Genomic DNA, 19,508 nt, shown 5'->3' with positions numbered 1-19,508 from the left:
CTAGATGATAGTATAAAAGTATTACTTTCTTAAGTGAGATAATGGTATTGTGGTTTTGTAGAAGAGTGGCCTCATTCTTGGGAGAAGCGCCAGAGTATTAAGGGGTGAAATGTCATGATGTTTACAACTTCATGTTGAAAGTACATTTCTAGCCCCCAAAGAAGAGTGTGTGTGTGTGTGTGTGTGTGTGTGTGTGTTTGTGTGTGTGTGTATGCAAAGAGAGGGACAGAGAGAGACAGCAAATGTGGTAAAACATTAGCAAATGTTGGAACTAGTATATGGGTGGTCCTGCACCATTATTTCAACTTTTTTTTCATTTGAACATATTCAAAATGAGGAGGTTGGGGAAAAACAACAAAAATAAAATAAGTATTAAGTGATGCAAGTATAAGTTATTCGAATAAACATTAGCCAAAAAGCATAGGATTGAGAGATGTGTACCACCTACAGGACTAAGTGTGGATGCACCTGTATTTCACATTTTCTCCTCTATGTTTCATCCCTCGTCACTCACTTCAATTGCATGTGACCTCACTATTATTCCACTAACAGAACTGAAGCAGTCAAAAGAGACCTGCACCGCACTCCTGCCGCACCCAGACAGCTGCCTTCCCCTCACACCATGGAGGAGCTGTCCCCCAGCAATTCCCTCATTGGTGGATCCATCCCCTTGCACATAATCACAGACCTCACTTCAGAAGTTATCTCAATCTCTTCTGCACCATTATTTTCACCTTCTAAGTGAGGTCCTGCCCTTTGGAATGCAAACATCCTGTTTTCTCTCTCATCATTAAAAATAACAAAAACACATCTTTGGATCCTCTTCTCCAGAACCCACCCCATTTCTCTGCCCCCCCAAATATAGAAATTTCTCAAAGTTGGTTATACTTGTTGTCCCAGGTCCCCACATCCCATTATCTTCTCAACATTCTCCAACAGAACTTTCTTCCCCACCACTCCACTGAACCCACATTTCTCAAAGTCATTAATAGCCTCCATCTTGTCAAATTTGAAGCTTGATTCTCAGTTCTGATTGGCCTCAGCAATCCTCAGCATGGGACACTGTGAACGCTTTCTGCACCTGGCCCCTGGACCCCACATTCCCTCAGCATTTCTCTGCTCTTACTGACCTACCCTTCTTAGCATCCTTTGCCTTTTCCCCTCCCGGTTCCCAGGGTGCAAGAGCTGAAAAGCTCCATTTGCATGTCTAATAGCATCGCACACTTAACCCTTCCAGAATAGAAATCACCATTTCACCTGCACCCACAAAAGCTTTTCCTCCTTGAGTCTTCATGACTCTAGTAAATAGCACCACAATTCACACAAAAGTGGAAGCTTTGCAGAAATCCTGAGCTATCCTTAATCATTCACTTTTTCTTCTACCACAAATCCAATCCTTCATTCAAGTCCCAGCTCTATTTTCAAATATAGTCTGAACCCAGCTCATGACCTACACCACTACCTCCCTAGTCCAAGGGACCACCCTCTCTCCTCAAGACTGTAATAACCTCATAAGTATTGCCCCTGCTTTCATTCTTGCCTTCTCAGAGCAAATTATCCACATGAAAACCAGAGAGATCTCAAAAGACCTACCACACATCACATGCCTGCTCAAAATGCTCACATGGCTTTCTGTGTGATATCATACTTGAAATAAAATCCAAAATTCTTACCTCCAAGGCCTTATCTAATCCATCCTTCGTCTACCTCCTGATCTCTAATATTCCCATTCTTCAGCCCACTAATTCCTCTCTGCTCAACTCCAGCTACACTACCCTAGTCTTTATTGAACACGGCAGGCCCATTCCCACAGCAGAGCCTTAACACTTGCTATCCGCCATGCCTGGATGTGCTTACCTGAACCTCACATTGCTCATCCCCGCCTTTATTCAGTTTTCTATTCAAATATCCCCATCTCAGAAAGTCCTTCCCTGACCACCTATTTGAAATAACCCACTGAACCCTAACTCCTTGCTATCTCTATGTGATGTTATTCATTATATGTCTGCCTCCCTAGAATGCAAGCTCCTTCAGAGGAGTTGGTTTATTTCCTTGTTCTATGCTGTATACCCAGTGCCTAGAATGATGCTTACTACAGCAGCTCAGAAATAAATATTTGCTGAATAAATGATTGATGGCTGTAACTATTGGGTAACACACCGAAATGTCTTAGGGGTAAAGCAGGTGCCATAAATGTGTATGTCAAACTGGATTTAAGACAAGAATAAGGGGTAAGTCCTGGGCCAAATTGGACAATTAGTACCCTCCCTTAATTAAAAAAGAAAAAATCCCTTTCTTGCCCCAACTTGGGACCCATGCTGTAGTTATTCTAGTCCACTGTTTTTCAAACTGGATGGATTATAGAATCAATTTAGTTTGTCAAGTGACTACACTGTCTACACCTTTTGAAAACCACAAACAGTACATTGAAAAACTTACCTCCTTGCTAAATTTCTCCAGCTGGGTTTGGTAGTCAACTAGTTTTGTCTGCACCCAAGTTTTGATTCCAGTAACTGGACAGCTTCGAAAGTTAATCTCTATTTCTTTCATGTTTTTCAAGCATGATTCCATTGTGTCTATTTCATTAACAAATGCCTGAACACATAAAACAAGCCCATGTTGAGTTTGTTCCTATATAAGTGGATGCCATAATTATAATTCGTCTGCTTTTATCCCTGCAAATATGATTAGAACGGACTGCTTGGGAGTTAAGACTTTTAACTACTTAAAAAATATTATGCCTTAAGAAATTCACTTCACCTGGGTGCTTCATATAGCCATCTGCCAAATTAGATTGGAAATACTTGACTTCCCTCAGCAGGGAATAGTGCTTTTAATTAATTTAGGGAAGCCTGATGATGTCACCAAATATAAATTGCATGTAGTAGTACTAGCAAATTTCATTTGTTAAATATGTTTTTTCTTAATTTCTTACCATGTGGCACAATAAAAGCAATACATAACTGGTAATTATTACACTGAGACTGTCACTGTAACATAAGACTGCAGTACCTAATGAACTAAAATTGCTCTTGTTCTTTCTACCCAAAATTCTATAATCATAGCCAAAAATAAAAATATGAATATAATCTGTCAGTCTTTTATTAGCTGTAAAATAAAAAAGGTTTTACAATGAAAGATATTTTATCTAGGTTTACTGCCATGTCATATTCTTACGAGTTTAATAACAGCAGCAAATAACAAAGAAAAAGAAAACGCTGTTTATGACAGTAGGTTCCCCAGATCAGCAGAACTCACGGAGCATTGGTCAAGCTGCCTCTGCAGGCCCGCGGCATCTCCTTGGGCAGCCTGCTCTTTCATTAAGAAGTCTTTCACACCATCCATCCACTTCTCAATGACTTTTGAATCAGCCTAAATTGAACACAATAACAGAGGGGGAAATTACTCAGTGACATTCAACCTACTACAACCCAAGATCTATTGCTATTAGAAAAAAGGCAACTTCTCAAAACTTTGATAGCATCATTTTCATTTATTTTATTTCCATTTTTAAATTTTCTAACTTTGACAATAATCATTTTCCTCATTCCTGACTAAAATCCTCAAGAGATGACAGCTTAGTAATCATTCTAAACATTTCAAAACACTCTCCAGTGAACCAAGCTATTTTGCTTAAATGTAAGTAATATCTATGAATAAACATTCAAATTACAGGGAAAAAATGCTTTTGTGGGTTTAATAAGCTTAAAAAATCTTTTACTTTCATGTAATTTAGAACACATTTTCTCCTAAAGTTAGCTACTCGAAGCAGGAATAAACAAATGGGACAGTTAAGGGAACATAATAGATTGTTCTTAGCTCTGCTGTTGCATGTCTCATTATCTGAGAACCCGGGACAGTCCGCTGCTCAGCCCCATTTTCACCCAGTGTAATCTAGTTACTGTGTGCTGGGGATTCAAAAACAAATGAGAAAGCAAACATTTTGCAGAGAGAAAGAGATTTCAGAGAGGAGGTGACATTGGAAATAGGCCTTAAAGAATGCAAGTAAGTAGATCCAGCTTGAGCTCCGATACTAGAATCGGCGATGGTCATATCTTCCCAAGACCTCCCATTCCATCCTTGGTCAGTCTGACATGTTAGTCTCCCTAGTACTGAGCTGAATGTGTCTCTTTGTACCTTCTTCAGTTCTCTGCTTCTTGTTCATCCTCGGAATGAAGACAAACTTACTATCTTGTTCAAAAAATCCCTTCAGATTTGAAGGCACGCACATCTTTCCCAACTCTTGTATTGGCTAAACATTCTCAATTTCTTCTATGATGTCTCTAGGACATGATCTCCACATACTGCACACACCATTATGATCAACATGCTCTGGAAACTACATTCGTTTCTTTCCCCCTTATTATAGGGTTGTTTTTGCTCTTTTTGTTTTTTTAATACACATATTATCCATAATATTACAGCTAACTAAAACTCCAAAATTCCCATTAATTACCTCAAAACACGTTTCCCCTATCAGATATTGCTTAATTGACTTGTGTAATAAACTCAGGGCTTGATAATTATTAACATTAAACTTTGCCTTGTTATATTAACAATAATAGTTAACAATATAACAATGACAAGCCAACAAAATAATCTGAATTTTTAATCTTTCCACTTTCCTACAAACTACGCCTCCCAGCTTTCTCTCATCTGCAAATCTGACAGAGAGGTATCCTTTTTCTTTGGGGTTTTTAGTTGTTGTTGAGTTTTGGGTTTTTGTTAGTGAAAAATAAAGCCAACGACAGTACCTATTACCCCATGAGGACACAACCTTATTCACTAATTGGCCAACTTTTGGCATAGTTTCCAAAATATGGGAATCTACATAAAACTAGCATCTAACTAGTTTTCCACTTTCTTCTGATACAGTTATAGGAGATTATCCCAAATATCTTGCTGAAATCAAGACTTGCTAGGAATGATCATTTGTGAGCATTTTTTGAACTGAGCGAGTATGCACGCCCCTTCAAGTATAAGATTCTACCACTCTGAGTATCTAATAATCTAGTATTCCTCCTCCAAAAAAATGAATAAAAGAAAGCAGTACTTGAAGGAAATGAGTCTGGGGAAGGCTTACCAGTGGTATCCACATTGATTACTGGTGACCACCACAGTCTTTCCTAAGCACATATAAGATCTCTACGTGGTCATTTATCTTACAGCTTTGCCAGGAACTGACATCAAACTCACTTTAGATCTTTAGCTTGTACAAACTAATATTCCCTCTTAATTAGGATATTTATCCATCTCCATTGTTCTGGTAATTTCTCACAATATCATAACATACCCCTGAGATCGAGGGTAAAAATCCCACTGTTACATGGGATGCAGATTTGTGTATCGAGAGGAACTGAGTGATCTTTCCATGTGACTCACAGTTCAGGCTCTAATACTCTCAATAATGACTGTTCTGTACTTTCTGGTTTTGAGGACCATTCCCCAATGGAGATGGAAAACAGAAAGGGCTTCTATAGCTAGGCTTTTCCATCTCTTCTTTGAATACTGTACCATCCTGCCCAAGCACTTCCACATCCCCTTTATTCCAAGCAAAGCTTCGAAAGCCCTTTTCATGATGTTGTGCACTTCCTGTTCCTCTGTTCTCCAGCCTGTCTGTCACCATCCACACGGGCCCATGCTACTGTTACGTATTTGCAATGAGCTACAGGTCTCTCCTGTGTTTGCACCAGCATTCTAAGATCTTATCATAGAAGACTTCTTGGGAAGACATGCTCATGGAGAGATGGGCTGGCATTCAAACAAGACAGCAATGCAGAAAACAGAGAAAGCATGAATACATCTATAGAGTTCGTGAAAGATGACTTTTTTAAATTGCCCATTTAACTTGTCACCACAGATTCTTGCACGGTTCATCTCCATTCTGAACCTTTTAAGAACGCATTACTGACGTATAACTGGGAAATTCATTAACTCTAGTTTTGAATGCGGAAAACTGATAGTCTCCTGGGCCATGGATTTTCTAAACTTATATGGAAACGTTATATTCCAAGGAGGTTTTAATCACAATCTGCTTTGATTGAAGAAAGCGGCCTTCACTATCCCAGTCACTGGTGTATGAGAAGTTTTATGCCATCAAACACCTGCTTTCCTCCCTCCTTCCCACCCTCTCTGACACACGCAGACCCATGGCACATACAATTCACATGCACCTGTTCCTTCTCTTGCTCTTACATTTGATGTGAGAAAAAAGAAAGTAACAGATACGATCAAGCCAGGCAGAACAATTGATCATCCCAACAGGGTCAAAAGGATCCAATGGGAATCTGAAAACTCACACTGTTTTCACTGCTAAAAATCCTGCACATAACCCTGACCAAGCTGAGTTCTAGGAGAGGCAGTGTGCCCCATGAAAATAAAGACCAAGATCTGAATACCAGGCTCAACACCTGACTGGCCCTGAGCCCCTGAGAGACCAGTTTCTCTTCTTCGAGTCTCAGTAGCTCATATGGAAAATAGGGATAAAATAACAACTCTTCCTGTTTGCTCTGAAAAACAGAGAGAATGTTTAGGCAGAGACTGGCACATAGAAGTACACAATAAATGGTAGTTATTATTGCCAAAACCTACAAAACCAACTGCTTTATTATGAACAAGATTAACACCATTAAGGAGTCACCACTTCCAAGTTTTGGTGCTTATGTGCCATCAGAGGCACCACAGGAATGAGTAGCCAGGATGGACACATGTTTGCATAAAGCATCAGTTTAATTTTTTTAAATTGCTGCCAACATTAATGCTTATTCTGTCCTATAACTGTTTAAAAGTAACTGTTTTAAAATAACTATTGAAAGAGATACTGCCTATATGAGGGTACTTCATAAAGTTCATGGAAAAATAGAATTAAAAGATAATATGAATCTTTCCGTGAATTTTTCTTCAAAAGTTCCCCTCTCATATATGACTAGTTCTGGCCAAATACAGCTCAGCAGAAAGAAATCAAGTAAACAAGAGAAGGTCCAAGCTTTAGAAATGCCTGGTTTAGAAATGCAGATTCACTGGGCAGCCAGGGCCATACCACTGGGAAGGGTTATTAAGTCACTAAGATCAATACTAGTTGCCACCTGTGTGCAGGTGAGTGCGGAGACAGGGATCTCTGTTCTGCCCCCCATTAACCCCTCTTTCCCTGGAAGGAAACTATTGTCTCAATCCACTTGTAGCAGATGTTTCCTGTGCTTTTCAAAAATGCCAAAAACCTGCTCATCTCTAAGTCAACACTACAGCAAAGACATTACAAAGAACATGAAAGAGCTCACGTAAAAATAGTGTTTCTCTGTCCATTTAAAAATCACTCAGCTGATGCACTTAAGAGTTTCTAATCTACAATAATGTGTGTTTAATTTTTTTCTCCTCCATTCACTTACAGAAAGAACATATAATACACACACACATTTCTTTGGGGGACTTCAGTTCTTATAAAGCAATAAAAATAAATAAAAACTAGTAAGTGTCTAAAATAAACATCTGTCATTTCACATGCAAAAAAAATAAAGTGTAAATACTAATATAAGGCAGCCATTTTTCATTCCTATTTTTACTCACAAATATTCAAATAAATAAAAAATTACTAATATGTTCTTTTTGAAAATGAAAATATCAACTATTCTAGTTTGGAAGGGTCAAACTTCCACACTGACGACCATCATTGCTCAAAAGCCATGATTGCTAAGCATTCTGGATGGGCAACACCCTGCTGCTGGATCACAGAAAAGGAATGCAAGGTCATTCGAAAAATTCCTTTAACCCTACCTCACCATCTTCCATCCCCCATCCCCCGAGCTAAGGATGAAGGAAATTCAAAGCTTGGTAACTCCAGACTCAAGGCAGTAAGACTCCAAGGTACACAACTACTTCCCAGGACTTGATTGCAGCTACATTCTTGGCATTTTATTTTGCTCCTCCCCCATCTGTTGGAATGTTCACAGCTTTTTAAGCATCAGTTTCTAACCTAAGTCAAAAAGAACTGTGAAACCAGAACTAAAACAGTAATTTCAGGTAAAAGCATTCCTTTTTTTTTTTTTTTTTTTGGTTTTACAATATTTTCTTTTTTTTTTTTTTTTTTAATTTGCTTTTTTTTTTTTTTTTTTTTTTAATTTTATTTTCTCGATATACATTGTGGCTGATTATTGCTCCCCGTCACCAAAACCTCCCTCCCTTCTCCCTCCCCCCCTCCCCCCCAACAATGTCCTTTCTGTTTGCTTGTCATATCAACTTCAAATAATTGTGGTTGTTATATCTTCTTCCCCCCCCCCCCGGTTTGTGTGCGTGTGTGTGTGTGTGTGTGTGTCTGTGTGTGTGTGTGTGAATATATATTAATTTTTAGCTCCCACCAATAAGTGAGAACATGTGGTATTTCTCTTTCTGTGCCTGACTTGTTTCACTTAATATAATTCTCTCAAGGTCCATCCATGTTGTTGCAAATGGCAGTATTTCATTCGTTTTTATAGCTGAGTAGTATTCCATTGTGTAGATGTACCACATTTTCCGTATCCACTCATCCGATGATGGGCATTTGGGCTGGTTCCAACTCTTGGCTATTGTAAAGAGGGCTGCGATGAACATTGGGAAACAGGTATACCTTCCACTTGATGATTTCCATTCCTCTGGGTATATTCCCAACAGTGGGATAGCTGGGTCGTATGGTAGATCTATCTGCAATTGTTTGAGGAACCTCCATACCATTTTCCATAGAGGCTGCACCATTTTGCAGTCCCACCAACAATGTATGAGAGTTCCTTTTTCTCCGCAGCCTCGCCAGCATTTATCGTTCATAGTCTTTTGGATTTTAGCCATCCTAACTGGGGTTAGATGGTATCTCAATGTGGTTTTGATTTGCATTTCCCGGATGCTGAGTGATGTTGAGCATTTTTTCATATGTCTGTTGGCCATTTGGATATCTTCCTTAGAGAAATGCCTACTTAGCTCTTTTGCCCATTTTTTAATTGGGTTGCTTGTTTTCTTCTTGTACAGTTGTTTGAGTTCCTTATATATTCTGGATATTAATCCTTTGTCAGATGTATATTTTGCAAATATTTTCTCCCACTCTGTTGGTTGTCTTTTAACTCTTTTAATTGTTTCTTTTGCTGTGCAGAAGCTTTTTAGTTTGATATAATCCCATTTGTTTATTTTTCCTTTGGTTGCCCGTGCTTTTGGGGTCATATTCATGAAGTCTGTACCCAGTCCTATTTCCTGAAGTGTTTCTCCTATGTTTTCTTTAAGAAGTTTTATTGTTTCAGGGTGTATATTTAAATCCTTAATCCATTTTGAGTTGATTTTAGTATACGGCGAGAGGTATGGATCAAGTTTCATTCTCCTGCATATGGATATCCAGTTGTCCCAGCACCATTTGCTGAAGAGGCAGTCCCTTCGCCACTGAATAGGCTTGATGCCTTTGTCAAAGATCAGCTGACAGTAAGTGTGTGGGTTGATTTCTGGATTCTCTATTCTATTCCATTGGTCAGTGTGTCTGTTTTTATGCCAGTACCATACTGTTTTGGTTATTATAGCTTTGTAGTATAGCTTAAAGTCAGGTAGTGTTATGCCTCCAGCTTTATTTTTTTTGCTCAGCATTGCTTTGGCTATGCGTGGTCTTTTATTGTTCCATATAAATGTCTGGAGAGTTTTTTCCATTTCTGAGAAAAATGTCTTTGGAATTTTGATGGGGATTGCATTGAATTTGTATATCACTTTGGGTAGTATGGCCATTTTCACTATGTTGATTCTTCCAATCCAAGAGCATGGGATATCTTTCCATCTTCTTGTATCCTCTCTAATTTCTCTCAGCAGTGGTTTGTAGTTCTCATTATAGAGATTTTTCACCTCCTTGGTTAACTCAATTCCTAAGTATTTTATTTTTTTGGTGGCTATTGTAAATGGGCAGGCTTTCTTGATTTCTCTTTCTGCATGTTCACTATTGGAGAAAAGAAATGCTATTGATTTTTGTGTGTTGATTTTGTATCCTGCTACTGTGCTGAAATCATTTATCAATTCCAACAGTTTTTTTGTAGAGGTTTTAGGCTGTTCGATATATAGGATCATGTCATCTGCAAACAGGGACAGTTTGACTTCATCTTTTCCAATCTGGATGCCCTTTATTTCCTTCTCTTCTCTGATTGCTCTGGCTAGTACTTCCAACACTATGTTGAATAGGAGTGGTGAGAGTGGGCATCCTTGTCTAGTTCCTGTTCTTAAAGGAAAAGCTTTCAGCTTTTCCCCATTCAGGATGATATTGGCTGTGGGTTTGGCATATATGGCTTTAATTATGTTGAGATACTTTCCCTCTATACCTAACTTATAGAGGGTCTTTGTCATGAATGAGTGCTGAACTTTATCAAATGCTTTTTCAGCATCTAAAGAGATGATCATATGGTCCTTGTGTTTGAGTTTATTAATATGGTGTATCACATTTATTGATTTGCGTATGTTGAACCAACCTTGCATCCCTGGGATGAATCCCACTTGATCGTGATGAATAATTTTTCGTATGTGTTGCTGTATTCTGTTTGCTAGTAATTTAGTGAGGATTTTTGCATCTATATTCATCAGGGATATTGGCCTGTAGTTTTCTTTTTTGGTTATATCTTTACCTGGTTTTGGTATCAGGATGATGTTTGCTTCATAGAATGAGTTTGGGAGATTTGCATCCGTTTCAATCTTTTGGAATAGTTTGTAAAGAATCGGTGTCAATTCCTGTTTGAATGTTTGGTAAAATTCTGCTGTGAATCCATCTGGTCCTGGGCTTTTCTTTGTTGGGAGCCTTCTGATAACAGCTTCAATCTCCTTTATTGTTATTGGTCTGTTCAAATTTTCTACGTCTTCACGGTTCAGTTTTGGGAGCTTGTGTGTGTCCAGAAATTTATCCATTTCCTCCAGATTTTCAAATTTGTTGGCGTATAGTTGTTTATAGTAGTCTCGAATGATTCCTTGTATTTCAGATGAATCAGTTGTAATATCGCCTTTTTCATTTCTAATTTTTGTTATTTGAGTCTTCTCTCTTCTTTTTTTTGTTAGCCACGCTAATGGTTTGTCAATTTTATTTATCTTTTCAAAAAACCAACTTTTTGATTCGTTGATCTTTTGAATTGTTTTTTGGTTTTCAATTTCATTCAGTTCTGCTCTGATCTTAATGATTTCTTTCTGTCTGCTAACTTTAGGTTTGGATTGTTCTTGTTTTTCTAGTTCTTTAAGGTGAAGTGTTAGGTTGTTCACTTGCCATCTTTCTATTCTTCTGAAGTGAGCGTTTAATGCAATAAATTTTCCCCTCAATACTGCTTTTGCAGTATCCCACAGGTTTTGGTATGATGTATCATTGTTTTCATTAGTTTCAATAAATTTTTTGATTTCCTGCTTGATTTCTTCTTGGACCCATATGTCATTAAGTAGAATGCTGTTTAACTTCCATGTGTTTGTATAGTTTCCAGAGGTTCGTTTGTTATTAATTTCTAGTTTTAATCCATTGTGGTCTGAGAAGATACATGGGATAATTGCAATTTTTTTGAATTTATTGAGACTTGATTTGTGACCTAATATGTGATCTATCCTGGAGAATGATCCATGTGCTGATGAGAAGAATGAATATTCTGAGGTTGTTGGGTGGAATGTTCTGTAGATATCTGCCAATTCCAATTGGTCTAGAGTCTTGTTTAGATCTTGTGTTTCTCTACTGATTCTTTGCCTAGATGATCTGTCTAATATTGACAGTGGGGTGTTCAGGTCCCCTGCTATTATGGTATTAGTGTCTATTTCCTTCTTTAGGTCTAATAGAGTTTGTTTTATAAATCTGGCTGCTCCAACATTGGGTGCATACATATTTATGATTGTTATGTCTTCTTGATGGATCAGTCCTTTTATCATTAAGTAGTGTCCCTCATTGTCTCTTTTTATGGTTTTTAGTTTAAAGTCTATTTTGTCAGATATAAGAATAGCTACTCCAGCTCGTTTTTCTTTTCTGTTTGCATGGTAAATCTTTTTCCATCCTTTCACTCTTAGTCTGTGTGAATCTTTATGGGTGAGGTGGGTCTCTTGTAGACAGCATATAGTTGGGTCCTGCTTTTTGATCCAGTCAGCCAGTCTGTGTCTTTTAATTGGGGAATTTAAGCCTTTTACATTAAGAGTTGTTATTGAAAGGTGTTGATTTATTCCTAGCATTTTATTGGTTGTTTGGTTGTCTTAAGTGTCTTTTGTTCCTTGCTTTCTGATTTACTGTTTGTTTTCTGTGTTTGTTGGTTCCTTAGGTTGTAGATAGTGTTTTTGTTAGCTTGTTTTCTCTTCATGAATGCCATTTTTATTATACTAGCGGGTTTAGATTTTTCTTGGGTTTTTATGGCAGTGGTAGTTATTTTTCAGGAACCAAACCCAGTACTCCCTTGAGGATTTCTTGTAAGGGTGGTCTTGTGGTAGTGAACTCCCACAGTTTTTGTTTGTCTGAGAAATATACTATTTGCCCCTCATTTTGGAAGGATAGCCTTGCAGGGTAGAGTATTCTTGGCTGGCAATCTTTGTCTTTTAGTATTTTGAAAATATCATCCCATTCCTTTCTAGCTTTTAGGGTTTGTGATGAAAAGTCTGATGTTAACCTGATTGGGGCTCCCTTATAGGTGATTTGACGCTTCTCTCTTGCAGCTTTTAAGATTCTCTCTTTGTCTCTGAGTTTTGCCAATTTGACTATGACATGTCTTGGAGAAGGCCTTTTTGGGTTGAATACGTTTGGAGATCGTTGAGCTTCCTGGATCTGAAGATCTGTGATTTTTCCTATACCTGGGAAGTTTTCTGCCACTATTTTGTTGAATATGTTTTCAATGGAATCTCCATTTTCCTCCCCTTCTGGAATACCCATGACTCGGATATTTGATCGCTTATGGTTGTCTGATATCTCTCTCAGATTTTCTTCCATGTCCTTGATTCTTTTTTCTTTCTTTTTCTCTGCTTGTGTTATTTCAAACAGCCCATCTTCAAGTTCAGAGGTTCTCTCTTCAACTTCGACAAGCCTGCTGGTTAAACTCTCCATTGTGTTTTTTATTTCGTTGAATAACTTCTTCAGTTCAGCAAGTTCTGCTACATTTTTTTTCAGGACATTGATTTCCTTGTACATTTCCTCTTTCAGATCCTGTATACTTTTCCTCATTTCATCATGATGTCTAGCTGAGTTTTCTTGTATCTCATTCAGTTTCTTTAGAATTATCACTCGAAATTCCTTGTCAGTCATTTCAAGGGCTTCTTGTTCTATAGGATCTAGAGTTTGAGATTTATTAACTTTTGGTGGTGTACTTTCTTGATTTTTTGTATTTCTGGTATCTTTTTTTTGGTGTTTATTCATTGTGGCCGGGGGTTTCACAGTTCACCGGTTTGAGACTAATGACTAACTAGGATGTTGCTGTGGTTGCCAATTTCGTATGGCTCCCTCCGTGACTGCTCAGTTGGCCTCTAGTGCCTTGTGTGTGTGGTTGCCTCGGGTCTTGGGCTTCTCCGGGGAGCCACCTTTCTGGTCAGCTTGGACTCTGCTGGGCTGGTGGGTCACGTACCACAGGGTGTGTGATCTCTGTTGAGCTTTCACTTCCTGTGCAGGACTTCTCCCTGTTCCGTGTGCTCTGGCCCAGGCTGTTAGATCGTGCAGTAGCGACCCCACCGGGTGTGTGGTTTTTGTCGAGTCTCTGCCTCCCTGGCCGCACGTCTCCCCACTCTGTGCGCACTGTGCTGGGCTGGGGCGTGTCTTCTGCACCCCTCGTCTATCAGCTGGGCCTTCAAGACCCTGCTCGGCACCGCCTCGCCCAGGAAGTCTACCAGGTTTCTGCTAGGCACAGGCGACCGGTCTCTCTGGGTGCCTTTGTGGCACTACGTAGATCTTTCTCGGGTCTTGTTCACCTTTGTATCCCCCCAGTATAAACCGAGTCTAGAGCCCACCTGCAGCCTGGTCTCCGGCAGGTTCAAGCGGACCTGGGAACTCTCCTACCACACTATTCCCAACCAGAAATTCGTTAGGCTTTTTTCCAAACTGGTGGCCGCACAGATGGTATCTGCCTCCCAGTAACAGGGAGTTTACCTGGGGCCGGAGTCCAGGGTATGGTGGAGTGACAGTCGGCCCGCCCGTACTTCCTTGCCCTCCCGAAACTGGCCTGGGAGGCCCTCCGCCACCAGCCCCGCCAGAGAACCGCAGAGGGAGTGGGAGCCAAGGCCGGTCCGCAGGCTCCGGAAAGCCTGGCGCCAGGCCAGCAAGTGGGAGGGCTCAGTGATGGCTGAGCAGGGCGGAGCTGCCCACACCTGGGAAAATGGAGGCAGCACCGGCGGTGAGTGGGCTGGTGGTGCAGGGGAGCCGCGTGGGCATCCACCCCCCGAACAGAGCTGTGCCAGGGATCACTCACAGTGCTGTGCCAGGTCGGGTGCTCGCTCTCTGTCTCTGGTTTGCCGCCTTTCCCAGTTCTCGGCCGCTGCCGCCTCGGGCTGTTCAGTCGTGGCGCGGCTCGGGCGCTCCCAGGAATCTTCTTTAATGCCGGCCTGAAACCTCGAATCCTGAATAGGGCAGCTGGCCGCCTTCAGTGCGGCCCCGGCCTCCGGGATCCTGGCTGCATCCACAGCAGCCCTGGCGCCGTGTTCCCTTTTTCAAGACTCACTTTTGCAGCTAAGAAACAGTTCTTTTCCTGCTCCACACTTTAAAGCTGTTGTCTGTAAATGAGGCAGCCTCTCCTACCGGGGGCAAAGTGGCGGTCACCCCCCACGACCGGTCAGCAGCAGCAGTCCTCCCTTAAGAGATGGCGAGAGGAAGGACCACAAGTTTTCCGGCTGCCTGAGTCCCAGTGGCCGCCTTTTCCACCTCAGCTACTCCGCACCAGCCGCCGCAGCCGCCGCCATCTTGAAAAGCCCCTTTTACAATATTTTCATTAACCTCAGAAACATTCTTGACAAAGCAGAATTGTCTCACATAGTAGGGAGGACACGTGGTGACATTGCCCCCACATTTATTTATCTAAAACTAATAGAGTTCTTAAATCTAAGGTATGGAATGTTCCAGTAAGTACTCCCTCTAGTAAAGTAAAATGGATTCAGAATGAGGAGGGAAACTTTATGAGATAATTCTACTGATTATGTATTACCTAGAAAGAGTTAAATGAGCCGTACTGCATATTACTCTTGGAAAGTCTTTGCCACGGCATTTTTGCCCTAAAATGCTTCCCAAAGTAATTGCAAAGCCCGCTTCTGCACGCTCAGAGCCCCAGTTCACCTCCACGTTCTGGGTCAGGGCACTCCACTCAGGGTGTGCCTGTCACTGTTCAGCAAGTGATGTCATTTAGTATAACCAGTTATTTCCATTGTATAGATCCAGCCTCGCTAGAGTGAGTAAGTTGTCTGAAGGCACCTGCAAAGCAACTGCATTCACATCTGCTTCCATGCCACACGCCAGACAAGGCTCGATCATCGAAGAGCTCATGCCTTGGGGAGGAGAGACACACAGTCCTAACTATAGTAAAAACTGGCTTGAGATGGGGTTGTCATGAAGGTGTAAACGACACGTAGTAGAACCACAGGGAAGAGAATGATGATCTTGCTGTGGGCGTGGTGGTGAGGTGGCTGAAGACTGCTTGTAAAGGAAGTTTATTCTTAAAGGAAGAGCAGAGGAGAGGAGGATGTGAATCCCTAGCAAATAAGTGACATTTCCAGAGAAAGGCAATGGTCAAAGTGGTCTTTTGTGACCCACAGTCATCGCTCCAGCTGACTCAGCTCTCAATGGGGATACAGGTAAGGAAGGGACAGGAGCTAAGAGATGTTTTGAAAGCACTTTGCATTACTATGGCCAAGACAACCATACCCTTTTCAGAAGTATAAGTCTGGCATCCGTGTAGAAGATGAATTCCAGAGGGAAGAGACTGGAAGCAGGAGTCAGATTTAATGAGTAATGGAACTGTGAGAGATTACATGAGAACCAGAACACAGCAGGAAGGGGCTGCAAAGCCAAGTCTGAAGAGGCAGGAGTGGTGGTAAATGTAAGAAGGAGTTTTGACTGTGCCTTGGGGACGTTTCTATGATTTCCCAGACATACCACACTGCAGGAGATCTTGAACAGGGGATAGGAAATAATACAAAATACCTTGCAGCCCCTGGATCCAAAGATATTACTGCTGGGGATGAGTGATATAGATTATATTTATTATATTGTACTATATATAACATCTTATAAAAGCCTCTTAGGATTTTATAATATTTTATCTCCAGGATTCACAAGAAAATCCTGTCAGTAAAATCAATAATGAAAAAAAATACATATTTCACGTACTTTCAAATGTTCTGCTGCCTAGAAGAGGTGCAGTAATTTGTAAAACCACCAATTAACGTTTTAATTCTTAAGTACAAGAATCAAGGTCATTACCTGGGCATGGCATCAACAAAAATGAAGAATTTATGAACATATTTGAGCATGACACTGTAAATGAGAATATATAGGCCCAATCTCTACAAAAGGAACCAGACTTGCAGACAAAGGAAATATAGGCAAATGAATAAAAACACCACAGTGCCAACGAATAACAGAAAACTAAAATTTATACACAAACAAGAGCATCTTACAAGTATCATAGGATTGTACAAGAAGATAAGCACATAGCCATAAAAATACTTCCAATGTTTAAATGTGCTGTGTCCATTAAAGGCATTATTATTCTGAGTGGCGAAATTCACCCCCAAACTCTATGTGTACCATCTACTTAAATGTGCCTCATACCATTTGTTTCCACGGCATAAAAAAAAATGATGGTAATTAGCAATATTCACAACCTTTTTCCTTCCTTTGAATATACTAGCATTAACCTCCAGCAAGGATCCACTGTGAATACTAGCTGCCTCCAGGAAGGGAAATGGGATTGAAGAAGAACGGGAACCCTAGATGTTCACTCTAAATATTTCTGTTATTCAATTTCTTCACAATGTGCAATCTTCATGTATTACTTATACAATTCAAAAACATTTTAAAAATTAACAAGTCAGCTATTTTGTTCCTAAAAAACATTAAGAATAATTATAAATCGGCATTGAATCTAAAACCTACTGTGTTTCATGTCTTAAAGACAAATAGAACTTAAATGACTAAAAAATTATACACCAGGTCATTGAAAAATGGAAAACAATACTAACCTACAAATGAATATTTATTCTAATTATCTAATAACTTTGGGGGGGGAAATTTAAAGTTTTCCTAAGTGAGTTGTGAGTAGTTAAGAAACAAGCAATTCCTTCACAGCAAATAAAGATGTAAGAGTGTTCTTTAGAACTAAAAAAGGTAAGTATGTCAATGAAGAAGTTGCACAATTAAGGAATACAGACATCTTCAACAATCTTGTAGTTAGCATACAAAATTGCAAATAAAAAAATTACTGGGCATTACAAATCTCCTACTGTACTAACAAAAAACACCTAAATATCTAGACACACGTGTTTGACATGGGATATTTTTAATGGAAATAAGTACTTGACATACACTCCAACTGGCCACTTTGAGTGCCTGGATTTGCTACCTTAGTAAACAACAACCTATGAAAGTCTACAGCTGGTTACTAAAATCACAGGACTCTCTTGTGTTTTGGAAGAACATTTATTCTCTTTAAACTCCATATTAAGATATTGGCGCATTTAGCTAACCCTAAAATACACTTTTAAATTTCCCTAACTACACCTCAGATTTAAATTTAAAAACAAAGGGAACGATCTTTTGAAAAGACAGGAAATATTTGATCCAGCATTACTCAACTTTGACACTATGGACATTCTGGGCTAGATAATTCTTTTGTCATGGGGGTTGTCCTGTGCACTGTAGGATGTTTAGCTGTATCTCCAGCTTTTACGTGAGGCAGGACAGAATAGAGACACACCCCAGGGAGGCTGCTCATAAATATTCAGACCAGATGGGCACTAGCAGTAATGAACTCATAATGAGCTGAGGACAGCTTAACCCCTCCCCTACCCATCAGCCTGCTACACCTGGAAGTTTGCAGATTACAAAAACCAAACCTGACCACTAGGAAGAATGAAAGTGCAGACGACCTTCCACCTGTGATGCTAGACCAGAAAGGACAAAGGGGAAAGTGACTTCACTATGCATGACCAGAAACTTCAGGAACTCAGGGACGCATGATGGGAAGCTGATCCTCCCGCACAGCAGAATATTCCTGCCTTAGTGAGGATAGAGAAACGCCCCCTCCCAGAACATCATATAATCCCTTCCCTTAGGAGTCCGGAGGGTGCTTCTCACTTTGGGGATGCCCTTGCACGCCTCTGTGCATATTTTCACTTCGTAATAAAGTCCTACTGTTTGCATGTTCCCTCTCTCTTTCCCACTTTTCCTTTTCTTTCACTGATGGCCGTGATGGGGTCTAGATCCCGTGAAAGATTTTTCTGCACAGTTTGACCAGGAACCTGGATCTGCCGTCCAGTAACATACCCACTAGATGCCTTCCCCCACAGCTGTGACAACCAATAATGTCTCAAGACATTCACATTAAATGTCCCCTGGAAGGTAAAGTCACCCTGGTTGAGAATCACTGATAATCCAATGTTTAGACCACAGTCAAAAATTTTAAAATCAAGGGTAAGGGTAATTCTTATTGTTAAAGTTGGAAATTACAATTACAACTGACGAGGCACAAAAAAGAATTTTTTTTCTTATTTTTAAAGTTGGAAACTACGATTACAACTGACAACACACAAAAAAGAAATGGAATCACTCCCAACGTTAAATGAGTCAAAAATACTAAGCCGCACGTAGCACACTGCACTTTAGAGAAAACTACCACCACACACCCACACCCACACACACACACACACACACACACACACACACACACACACACACACACACACACACACACACACACAACCCCTCCATCTTCATTCTCCTACTGGTCATTCATTGGAACCGTCCTTTAGTTCTTGAGTCAAAGAGCTTCCCTCCACTCATCGAATCTTGCTGGATCCCTTCCACACTGATCTGTACTGTCAATCAACTCCTCTTCTACCCAGTGTTCTCTGATTTTGATTTTAAAAACACCATTTTCATCAATTTTGTCATTACTACCAATCTTTTCACTTTTTTAGCAACATTCCTTACACAAATTCTCTTGCAATCTAAATCCAAATACATATACATATATATATATATCTCCAAACCTAAATCTGCTATTATCTTATTCTATTCATCAAAAAATATTTATTGAGTGCTTTCTCTGTGCCTGGCACTGATCTAGAAATCTATCTTTGGATACATTAGCAGGGATAAAAGAAAAAGGCAAAGATCCTTGGCCAATGGAAAAAAAAAAAAAAGACCAAGGTAAAGAGGTCCTGGGAGGACAGGAGGTCTCAGGGGAAGAAAGTGTGATTGGTTCATTCTCCATCCAGGCGATCTGGAAAGTCCATTTCTCCATCTTTCTCATGGGCAAAATGTTAAAATCCTACCTCTCTAATATGACATTGACTTTTGCTGACATTAACTTTCTCCTTATGTGTTCTCA

General features: G+C 40.1%; 1 protein-coding gene across 4 annotated transcripts in view; it reads right to left on the bottom strand.

The window, feature by feature from the left end:
- UTRN (utrophin) overlaps positions 1 to 19,508 on the bottom strand; it is a 473,290-nt gene that overhangs the window by 307,802 nt on the left and 145,980 nt on the right. For all 4 annotated transcript variants that reach the window (XM_063097714.1, XM_063097711.1, XM_063097712.1 and 1 more), the window contains 2 exons: positions 3,259 to 3,372; positions 2,440 to 2,595 (listed from right to left, as the gene is read on the bottom strand). In XM_063097714.1, coding sequence (XP_062953784.1) covers positions 2,440 to 2,595; positions 3,259 to 3,372 — 270 coding nt within the window. The remainder of the gene's footprint in view (positions 1 to 2,439; positions 2,596 to 3,258; positions 3,373 to 19,508) is intronic.

The sequence above is a fragment of the Cynocephalus volans genome, chromosome 5 (genome assembly GCF_027409185.1).
Source record: "Cynocephalus volans isolate mCynVol1 chromosome 5, mCynVol1.pri, whole genome shotgun sequence".
Lineage (NCBI taxonomy): Eukaryota > Metazoa > Chordata > Mammalia > Dermoptera > Cynocephalidae > Cynocephalus > Cynocephalus volans.
Note: the sequence above shows the minus strand (reverse complement) of the source record. Positions and strands in the feature narration are given on the sequence as shown.